This window comes from Condylostylus longicornis, unplaced genomic scaffold (genome assembly GCF_029603195.1).
Source record: "Condylostylus longicornis isolate FDR11 unplaced genomic scaffold, ASM2960319v2 ptg000023l, whole genome shotgun sequence".
Taxonomy (NCBI): domain Eukaryota; kingdom Metazoa; phylum Arthropoda; class Insecta; order Diptera; family Dolichopodidae; genus Condylostylus; species Condylostylus longicornis.
This window is the reverse complement of record NW_026577992.1, coordinates 483,180-495,589: the sequence shown is the minus strand read 5'-3', so window position 1 is coordinate 495,589 and position 12,410 is coordinate 483,180. Positions and strand designations below refer to the sequence as shown.

Below are 12,410 nucleotides of genomic sequence, written 5' to 3'. Positions count from 1 at the left end.
TACCTCAGTTTCTATATTTTCGACACATATCCAAGTCCACTAAATGATTCAAGTCAATTTTTTCAAATTGATTTTTTTTCCATTCCAAAATGACTTACAATTTTTCATCAATGTGATAGCATCAAATTTTCAATGTCAAGTTATCGACGCAAATAAACAACGGATTTTTTTGAAATTTTATATATAAACTCAATATCATAATACGACGTACTATTTTCTTAAACCCTTACTACAAAATATAATATGAGCAAACTAATATGGATTTTTTAATATAGTTTAGAGAATGTACATTGCGGTTATGTCCTTAATATATCAGATTTTTTAAGTATGATCCTCGAACCCATCCTCGAAATTAATTTGTTGCAAATTTTACTTGCGAATTTAAATGAAGTTAAGGTCGTCGGTTCCAAAATAACAGGAACACTTTATAAATATTCATTAAATTTCTCAAGGTCATATATAATTACAATTTGCAATTAATTGAAATTTCAGAACAATTTCCCTGAATTATTGTTGAATAAAACTATGAACATTTTTTTGATAATAATTGCAATATACAAAGAAATTTCTTTATGCAAACTGCAGAACAGATGCGTTATGTTCTTGTAATATTCTCTTAATGATCAATCTATGCCAGAAAACAGACAATTTTTTTAAAGTTTTAGGAAAGTAACGAAATTTAAATTTAATATATTTAATATTATAAATCCATTATAAATTTTGTAATAAAATAAAATGGATTTATTAAAATATTCAATATAATTTTTCAAACTTTTGTCTGAAAAAAAAAAAAATTATTGTAAATAAATACTTCCCTATTTTATTATAAGTATACCAAAAGAAAATAATGTTGTCTACAGCACAATGGTTACGATAGCATGAAAAGTATTTCATTTTACTTTTAAAACAAAGTAAATCTTTTAAATTTTTAAAAATTTTAGATAGAAAATCACAGTTTATCCGGTATACTGAAAGGATTTTAATGTTTCAACATCCTTTTACGTTTTAAATTTCTTTTTTCGTTTTAGCTTATCTTGTTTGTGTTAAGGTTAAGTTTTTATATAAGAAATATTTTTCTTTTCTTTTTCGATTCTTTTAAACTAATTCAATAGTTTTAAAGAGTAAAATATAAAGAAAAATAAGATTAAAAAAGAAACACCCTAAAATTGAAAACTAAATTGAATTTAAAGGAAAATAGTAGACGCATTTCGAAAAATAAAATAAAAGAAAAACAAAAAAGAAATAGTCAAGTTTATTTCAAGGTAAAGGATTAGTTCACTTAAAATGTTTATTTTGATACAAATAATCTTTATCCGATGGTCATTTTATAAGTGCGCTGTTATATAAAAAAAATATTTTCAACTATTATAACATTTCGAATTCCTTAAACGTTATTGTATTAAAATCCATGCATATAGAAAAAAAATATGACCGTAAAGAAACTTTAGAATAATCACAAAAAGAAGAAGAAAATTCAAAAATAAGGTCATGCTATATGAAGGCCTATATTGCACGTAAAATCCCAAATAAAACCCAAGACAAGGAAAAAAAATAAAAAAAAAAAAATTCAATTGAGGTGAAAATGGAAAGAAAGTAAATAAAGCATAAAAAATTAGAAGGATACAATTTTATTGAATTTTCCAAAAAATCAAAATAATATTTAAGATCCTTACAGGATATCTGCTGCTAGTCTTAAGATATTTAAAGGTGAAAGAATAAATAAAAAATTTAAAGAGATTTTTTTTGTATAAAAGCAAACAATGATACATACAATTTTGTTTTTTTGTATCTTTTTTAAAGGACCTTTATGGAAATTACATTTTCCCTTATTTCATTTATAAATTTCATACATTCATCTTTTACTATCGTGTTCACCTTCCTCAATTCAAAGTTATTTTGATTACAATTTTTTTTTTTTGTTTTTTGTAAATGAAAACTTTGTTACGATGTTAAAAGAAATTGTTTAATACAAAGAAAATGTCATAATGTTTCATGTGATAGTATTTAAATGAACGGTATAATAAAATTGTTCCTTAGTTTTTGAACGACTCTTGAGATTGAGTGTAATAAAATTTTTGGAAGATTCAAAAGTATTTTTTTAATTACGTATTCAATTCACAAGAGTTAAAAACTGGATTTTTTTTGGTTTTGATTATTTGATTTAAAATCTAGATTGTTACAGCTAAGTCTATAAATTTTGTTTGTTAGAAATAACATTATTGTGGATAAAGTGCGTTGAAATTAATTATTTAAAATGTAAATCATAAGTTGACCATAAATTTTAGTAATGAGGATGTGTCGTTACGCTATTGAAGAACTGATATACCAACTGATCTCACCCTCAAATTTTTAACCTTATTAGTTTTTAATTTCATAATAACTTACAGAAGAAAAATCTAATACAATAATTTGATCACAAAAAACATAATTTCTAATTAAATTCCAATGAATTTTCAACCAGATTAACAGTTCGAAATTAAATGTTATCGTTAAATATAAATTATAAGGAGTAAATAAAGAGGCAATTTCATAGAAAATTTCGCTTAAAATTGAGAAAAAGTTTTTTTCAGATTTCTACATGTTTTAATGGCATAGTTTTCTAAATAAAACCAAAAAAATTCTACAATATGCAAAACAATTGTAACAAATTTGTTGGGAACGCTGAAATTAGAACATAACTTGGGAGTTTTTTCAAAATATGTAACAGATTTGCAAAGCTAATTTTGCCTAACTTAAGTTTACAGGTTTTAAATTCATTTTTGCAGCAAATTTTATATAAAATTTAAATGCGAAAACTTTAGAGACTGGTTTTTCGGTCACGTGCTAAGTTGGCTTCGGAAATTTCGCCTAATTTTTATTGAAATTATGTGGTAACTATTAAATAAGAATCTAATATCACATCTATTATAGGTATACGAAAAATGGAACTTTTTTTTCATATTTAACCTTTGAAATTTCTTTATTTATTTCACAATATTTTATTCAAATATGGTAGAGGGTATCCTATATGTAATTGGTCAAATATACCAGGGATGGCAAATAGGGTTTGATCAAAGTGCCAAAATTTGGGGAAATTTATTGTCACACTTTTTCCCGTGCCAGCACAGTACCAAGTACAGGTATGGTTAGGTAAATACAATATTATGACAAGTTGTAATAATATTTATTTATACATATTATAGTTCAAGGTATAAAAATTAATAAATACAGATAGAAAAAATATTAATTTAATTTTTTATCAGAAACTTTTTGTTTCATATTACTTGCAAGAGTTTTTATGTCGGGCTGGTACATTGTTGACTGCAGAGTAATACATGCTGCCGAATCTTCCTCTGTTAATCTGTTTCTAGTCTTTGAATGTACATGATTCAAAACGGAAAAAGACTTTCGCAAGAGTAAGTGGAAGAGAAAATCGTTAACAACGAGATTGCTAATTTTTTGACAGAATAAAAGGTATCTGGCATACTATTCCAAGCTTCTAAAATTTTACTTTCCATGAAACATTCTGATTCCACATTTTGGGATCGATGGGTTTCTAAATCTTCAACAAGCTTCCGCATATTCACAAATTTATTTACCCAAATTAGATTGGATTGCAGATCAACAATTTGCATTTCTAAATTATCTAATCGCATCCAATTAAGGAGGTTATTGTCACAATCTTGCATATCAAATAAATCTGGGTAATTAATTTTTCAACGAGTTTTTAGATTTTTCATTAGAAAAAAAATCTATATAAAAATTTGTCGAGGCACAACTATAACGTGCCATCAAATTTTTTTTCCGTGCCAAGTTTGGCACGCGTGCCCTTTAATTGCCATCCATGAAATATACAACTATAGTTATTACTTTTCTGCTATCTTAGTACTTTTATCTTAAATTGGTTTGTAAAAAAGATTTTTTTTTTTTTGTATTCCAATCATAAAATCAAGTCAAACAAAATCGCTTTTTTTTTTCTTAATATATTGAGAAAGGTTAACCAGGCGGTAGGTGTCAAGTTTTATAAATTATTATATATATACCTATATATAAATATATGTGTATCTATATAAATATATATGCAAATTTAAATAACAATGTGTACAATATAATAAAGGATATGTAAGGATGTTCTGAAATTTATAAAATATTTTTATGATAAACACATTTTTGGATTTATTGTAGAAGACGATTTTTCTTTTTCCACTTTTTCATTTACAAAATATTCTCAGGAATTTTATGTCTATCTTTATTATTTGTATACATATATATATACATAGATATAATTATATTACATAGTATTATATAAAAAACCATCAGTAATCTGTATTATTGTAATAAAAATGAAAATAACGACAGGTAGGTATAGGTGTAAAATAATAAAATATAATGAAGGATGTCTTGTCTGTTATTTAAGTTTACGAAATTCTTGTATTTATATTATGTATAAGAGGATGTACCATCAATTCAATTATTATGGAATGGAAAATTTAAGAAAAAAAAGTTTTACTTTTTGTATTTACTAAATAATAAGAAAAATCAAATATATTGTACTTTTTTATATGAAATCACCTATATACATATTTTATATATGTATGTATATATATATATTTATTTACAGAATTCAAAATATAAGTACAGGATAAAAAATAGGAAAAAACACGAAAATTTAATTTATTTTTGTCCCCTATCCTTAAATTTTCTTTTTGATCAATTTTCTTTATCCTTTGATAAATTTTGTTTACTATGTCATTTTTATTTTATTAAAAATATTACCTATTATTATTTTTATTTCAATTACTTTGAATAAAAATTTTATGCCGAGATATTTTGACATTTAATTTTTAGATGTTTTTATGTTTTGTCTTCAAATCTTTTTTTTTTATGTTATTAAAGGACCTTTAGATTATATCGCATTTTCAAAAGAAATAAAATTTATTTAAGATTATGATTTTTTTCTAAGTTATAAATAATTTTAGAAAATGACAGTGTTAGAATTGGTAATAATAAAAAATTTTAATTTTAAATGTCAGAATAAATTAATATGTATGTGTGTGTGTATTACAATACATTTATGTATTGATATAGATAATGGTATTTTTTCTTATTTTTGCGCTGCTATTAAACTTTTCACTTGAATTTTTAATTTCATCATTTGATATTGTAATTGAAATGGAATTAAATTTAAATTATAAAAAACTAATTCAGTAAAAGAAGTTAGTAAAAGTTCTTGAAGAAATACTGAACCACCATATAAATATTACATTAAATAGCTAGATCCTTTCAAGAATAATCGAAAACGAAAGCAAACTATCTATAAGAGAAAAAACTACTTGAGTTTCTAAAGATAACAATCGTTTTGGAAAGCCCTTTCCTAGCAGTGTGTTTTATTACTGTGTTCAAAATAATGTTTAATTGAATAAAAACTAAACACTATATACGTACGGTTCCGACTAACATTATTTAGAAAAGTCTAATTGAAAATTTTTACTAGATATGCCATTGAATTTAGTCACAGCATACAAAACAATTTCATTTATTTTCCTGAATTTGATCTTTCCCTCGTTGTCGGCATATTCATAACTTCTTTTTCTTTAACATCTAAATAGTTGTCTTTGTTTCATTGAAAATGAGGCACCAATTCTATTTTGAATCAAAACCGCAATAAAATTTTGATAGTATAACCAATTTTGTCGCCAGACTTTGCTTGATTTACTAAAGCACTATTTAAATGATAAACTAACATAAGATTAATAATCTAATCTTAATATATATTGCCAAACCAATTATTATAATGGAAAACGCGTTTTCAAAAAAAAAGAGACAAAAATAACCAAAACTAAAAAATTTAATTTTTTTAAATTTCTTTTAAGATACAAAAGAACTTGAGACAAACCATAAATCTTTCAATTTTCTTTACACTTTAATGGAAAATTCTTGATTTTTAATAAAATCAAAAAAAAAAATCCTAAATCCAAATTTATTTAGTAGCGTATAAGAAGCATACAAACATATTATATGAGGATTTTTTAATATAGTCGTATTTATTTTAAGGATATTAACATATTACTCATTTACATACATATATATATGTATTATATATAGAGAGAGACACGTTATATAAAATTAATTTAATTGCGTTCGGGACATAAGACTCCCGCTTTCATTTCTTTCTTTTTTTTCAACAATGAAAAAATTTATTACTAAAAATTAATCTTCTGGTCAATTTATCTATTTTTTGTGTTGGTTTTTTTTTATTTTTTTGTTATTATTGTTTTTTAGGGTTCCTTTTCGAGGAAAAATGGACAAAACATAAAAAAAAAAGTGAAAATTCCTTTGTCTCTTTCTGCGTCATTTCAACTTTAACATTAGATACTCATTTTTTTTTTTGTTTTGTTTTTTTTATGATATTTTTTTTAAAATATTCGAGACTTTTTCCTTTTTTATTTTCGTTTTTCTTTAACATGTTTTAATGTCTGTTCAAAATGGTTTTTCTTTTATACATAAAATATTTTTTTTTTTTTTTTACCCCGTTCGTTTCAAGTTGAGTAAAAATGATAATAACTGTTTTCATTGTCAAACAATTTTTCGAATGAAATGGCGAAAAGCGATAATAAATAAATCTTGTTATCCTATCATCAGTACTTTTATTATATACACATATACATAAAATCGTACGATATACAATATATATGAAGTTTGTCCTTTTTAACAACAATTTGAAACTTGTCTAAAATAAAGGAATAAGCAATGCTGCAAGAAAATTTAAGAGAAAAAGAAATGAATGTTTTTTTTTTTCTTTTTTCTAATATAACCCTAAAGTAAATGGGCCATGAATAATTTCTTATATTATATTACAGATTGTAAAGACAGTATAATATGTTCCTTTCTTACTTTTTTTTTAATTCTTGAAATTAAATTCATCAGGGGCAACACTATTGTGATAAAAATATATTCTTTGAAAAGTTTTGATAAAATGAATAACAAAATTTGATTTATTAAATATGGTTGAAGCTTAGCTAAGAAAACTTGATCAAATCTGCTACATTCCATTCAATTAATAAAAGCTATCAGTATCTACTTTTTTAAATTTTATGCTTTTGAATGGAAATCTAACTATTTCAAATTATGCCCTAATCTCTGAAAAGAAAAAGTTGTGACACAATTCATATGTTACAGTGGCTTCTCCCAGTTTTCAATTTTCTTCCAATTCATATGTTATGGCTCCAATCTTCTTCATAAACTTCAAAGTTTTATCAAAACAAAAAAAGAATTTTCAAGTAGGCTATTCAAATTTTCTAATATGCTTTTAAGTATTTTTGTTGATAATTTACGTGGTTGCTCTAAATTAATTTTTCTTTTACTAAATTACAAGGAAACTTTGGATAAATACACAAGAGGTCCACATATAATTGAAAAGCATCATTTGATGAAAATTTTTGATAATTTAAAATAATTATAATTCAACAAATCCCATTAAATTTTAAAGACTAAAACTAAATCTAAGACTAAAATTAAATTTAAAATTAAAGCAGATTGAATTTTAAGCTGAATAAATTTTAAAGTCAATAGAAATATTATTTTAGTAACCAAATTCATATTTGTAGACGCCACTGGAAAACAGAGGGATGATTTTAGCTTAGAGAAAAATTAAGAAAAAATAAGAAAAATCAGAAAAGAATTTTAATTTTCTTTTTCCAATATAAGATTTTATTACAATATTTTCTCGTAGGTTTACACGTTGTTTGTTTGTTTTTTTTTTGTTGTTTTTCTTTTCGTTGGTTATTTGTGAATAAAGTAATAAAATTTTTCAGAACATAAAATTAATGAAATTAATTAATAAAAGAAAATAATAAATTAATTAATTTAAAGAAATAATAATAATGATAACAATAATAAAAAAAAAAGAAAAAACAAAAAAAAAACAAAAGAGCAAAAAAAAACAGAAAAATAAAAAGTTTTTCTTTTGCTGTTCTTTTCTTCTTTTGGTTTTTTTGGTTAATAAAAATTTTCATTAAATTTTCTTTAGTTTGTTTTTCCTTGAAAATTTTTCCTTTAGGCTTTTACAAGTAGAAAATCTTTTCGGTTGTGGTTTCACTTTTTATGTCAGCTTTAGGAGAATTTTTTAAAAATTCTACTTTTTTTAAGTGAATTGGATTGTTAAAACGATAACAAACGCACATACATATATGCACACACATAAAAATCACATATGTTGTACTGTAGATAATATTTTTTTCAAACAAAAACAAAAAAAAAAAATAAATAATCAAAATTTTTTTTTCACTTTAAAAAATTTAAGAAATTCTTAAAATTTATGGAAATTTCTTATGATTTTTTTTGTTTACTTTTTGCTTTTGTTTTTTCTTTAACAACATATTATAAAAATTTTATTAATATATAAATTGTATAAGAGACATTATGACTCCATGTTAATAAAAAGTACTCCAAGGATACAAGAGAAAAATAATAACAAAAACCAAAAAAAATAGAACGCAGCATAACAATAAAAATAACATTCAAAGGTACAAAAATATATCGGCAGTTTCGGTCTAGTTTCGAATAAAAGCCATTCTATCAATTTTTGCAGTTACATCTTAAATTAGTTCCTGCATAGCTTTGCGTCATGTCTTCAATAATTAATTTTGAATAATTTTTGAATAATGATGTTTCTATCATTTTACAAGTCAAGTAACTCTTAATGTCCTCTAGGCCTCAGAAGTCGCCCGAGTACATCAGGACGGTGGACTTTGAGCGGTTGCTGTAGGGTCATGGCCATACACTCAGTGGGGGGACTCCTTACACGTGATCGCGGTGCACTGTTACCCAGATTTTACAAATCTACAATCTACAATTCTTAATGGAAAGTTGTCTGAATAATAACTATTTTATTTTAACTCGATTTCCGGCAACTCCAAAATATTGGAAGAAAGAAAATACACATTTTTGAAACATGTTAGGTAGGCAACCGACTTATTAAATCATTTATAACTTTAACTAAAGCTAAAATTTTAGAAATAACCAAAAACGATGGATCCAAAAGAATAAATTGCATTGAAATCTTCAAATCATTTCTAATTTTTTAAACCTTAAAGATTAATAAAGTTGTTTTCCCAAAATTGCCCTTACTCGAAAAATTGCCTATGATTTGTTGTCCTTACTCGAAAAAGAACTTTCAACCAAACGATATAGTAATATATTTCCAGTTTTTATACATTATCATAAGCATCATGAAAATATTCCATAAATTTAAATATAAAATATTGAAAAACACTTTATTAAAATCTATAAAAAGAAATATACGAATATTTTCTATTTTCTTTTATAATTTTGCTTTTAATAAAATTTTTATCATTTCTGTTTTAAATTAAAACAGGAAAAATTCAAAATAATAATGGGATTCCTGTCTCAAAAGAGTTATAAAATCCCATCTTCTATCTACATAGTTAAATAATCGAATTTGAATTATAATTTTTTGAATTTTAATTAGTTTTTTTCTTATTCAATATATTTATTGAATAATTAATTATTGACTGAGAGACTAAATATTATTAAATAAAAAATAAGAATATAAAATTAATGATTTCAATGTTTCTTTGATATTTTGATGCAGAGTTTAATTATTAGATATAGATAGGTTAAGATTTTTCAAAGAAAAAATATTACTAAAATATTAATTTCTTATTGGATTATTATTTTTATAAATATTGCAAAATTAGATTTTGACGGCTACTTGGATAGATGTCAAAAACTCATTCCCTACTTGAAATTTCAGACGAACCCTACTTGAAATTTAATAGTTTTTTTTACGAAAGTTTACGTTTAGTGGATTATGTGATTTTTCATCTAGTATAAAGCATAATATGCACTTTATTAACTGAATTGTATTACTAATTCCTTTATAGGTTCATTCGTTAAAGAAGAAGTAGGAAATTAAAAAAATTACTGCTATAAATTTTACCCTACTTGTTTATTTAAAATATCTTATATTTCGTTTTAATTTCTATGTGGAATCTAATAATTCTCCTAGACTTTCAGTGATAGAAAATAAGAAAAATGGCATAGGTGACTCGTTCCTTTAATAAGACAAAATTATTAAACAATTTTACAGTACCTCACTTGATTTATTTGTAATTTTTTACTACATTAGAAATCGAACAATAAAAGAAAATTTTAAATTTTTTTTAAAAATATATTTAAAATGGTCACAAGTGAAAGGTGCATAGAAAACCAATTATCAATTTATTATAACATTATTGAACCATGAAACGAAAATTAATCAAAGTATATCTGACAAGAGTAGATATATATCTATATGCATATAATATTTTTAATTTATATTATCAATAACAATAATTAATATTCAATGCTGAATATTTAATTATTTTATTAGGGTCAGTTTGATCTCATAAATTTAAATAGCTAATTATAAATAATTCGAGTTAACCTAATTATTATCTTTGGAAATGAAATTCTTAAAAAATATTGATTTTTAAAACTTAAATTTAAAATTAATTAAATATTTGTTTATATGTATATTGTGAATATGTGATATGTATATCACGATTATAATAATTTATAATGCAATAACCAATATTTTTTAATGAATACTCGTTCAAATGTTACAATTTTAAGAATTTAATTAAAAGAAATCTTAATAATTTTCCAAGAACATATACATACATATATTTTTTCCAAAATTTTCAAATTAAATTCGGAAAAATAGCTATATATACATATGAGCTTATATGAATATAATTTATGAATGCACCTACGTAGTTGCAAATAATTAATATATAATGTACAAAATATATGCCTACACACAAATATTGAAACGGAAATCTTTACTAAAAATTGGTTTTTTTTTCATTCTTCTTGTTTTTCTTCTTATAAATAAAATATTTATTTTTAGCGGTTTTCACAAAAAATTTTTCCCAAAAAAAGTGCTTGTTAGTTTCACCCTGTCCGGTCGTCCGTCTTGAAACTTATTTCCATAGAAGAAAATTTTTAGCTATTTATATTGCATACATTCAGGATGAGCAATGTATGAAATATATTTGAATATGAATGAAAAGTTCTACATTACAAACCATTCGTTTGACCCAACTTTATTTCTTAAAACATTGAAATATGTATTTCTCTTGTAACTAAAATATTTATATACATAAGTCGTCTTGGAAAATCATAATGGCAGCAAGAAGAAACAAATATGCAAAAAATAATAAAGTTTAAATAATTTTCGCATAGTTACTTATTACATAATTAATTAGGTTTGAACCAAGTTAAATGACAAAATATAAAACAAAAAGAGGGTTTCTTTTTATTTTGTGGATAATGTAATAATAATAATGTAATGTTGTAAATAATATGCCCACAAACATTTTTCATTATAAAATTTTTGAAAATTATATAATCTCGTGGGCGGTAATAAGCAAATGATCGCTCAATATTATACTTCCACTAACTTGTTTTCCATTTGGAAAATGAAAAAGCAGTGTATACTGTATTGTTTCCTTTCATAACAAAAACGTTAATATTTCTTTGTTTAAATTTGTTTTACTTTACAGCTCTGTTTATTGTAGATATTGGGTAGGGCTATATTTTATACGCAAATAAAAATAAAATTAAATGATATTTAACTTCCTTCCGTAAAGTACGTTTTTCCATTTTGTTATTACACTGCCTCTAATGAATAATTGTCTTAGGTGGCCAAAATAAAGTTATTTTTTTTATTCCTATTTTAAAGTTTAAAATAATAAAAAAAAACTAATAATAATTTTTATTGGTCGCTTCGGTTAATACTTTTTGTCGTCTTAGATATTCTGCAACGTTTTTTCATCATTTTGTTTTTTTGTTTTTTTTTAGACCAAGTATAAGTCCCTGTGGTAATTTTATAACAATTTTAGATACTTTTTCTATTAAAGAAAGTAACGAGAAAGAAAAAAATAAACAAAACCAAGAAGAAACAAAAATTTTAAATAAAAAAAGAAAAAAACAAATATAAAAAATAGGAAAACAATTTTACATTTGCCGCCATATTGTCTGTCTTCCTTAAATTTATCCAAGGACAATTTAATTCTTTTGTCGTTTTGATTTCCCAAAAGAAGCCTAGGAGCAAATGAAAAAAAAATATTTCTTTTGTTTTTGGCTTTTCGTTTTTATAACAATATGACAAAAGCATGAGAAAGCAACAAAAAAACAAAACAGAAACACCAAACGCTGAAATCTAAGCCAAAAATTATAATTTTTATTTTTTGTTTTGCCCTATCCTTTCTATATAAATAATTTTTTTTCTATGACTTAAAGTTCTTTACTATGTTGAATTTGTCAGGAAAAATATGATAAGCTGTTTTGATAAAGGGCAAACTTCAAGCGAAAAACAAAATAAAATTGAAAAAAACAAAAAAAAAATAGAAAAGAAAGACCATGAA

At 23.6% G+C, this 12,410-nt stretch overlaps 1 protein-coding gene across 1 annotated transcript in view; it reads right to left on the bottom strand.

Annotated features, from left to right (window-relative positions):
* Nucleotides 1-2,168: 2,168 nt before the first annotated feature.
* Nucleotides 2,169-12,410, bottom strand: part of LOC129606978 (larval serum protein 2-like) — a 167,494-nt gene continuing 157,252 nt past the window's right edge. The window contains exons 4-5 of the mRNA XM_055517644.1: nucleotides 3,491-3,679; nucleotides 2,169-2,188 (exon numbers count right to left, since the gene is read on the bottom strand). Of these exons, the coding sequence (XP_055373619.1) occupies nucleotides 2,169-2,188; nucleotides 3,491-3,679 (209 nt within the window). The remainder of the gene's footprint in view (nucleotides 2,189-3,490; nucleotides 3,680-12,410) is intronic.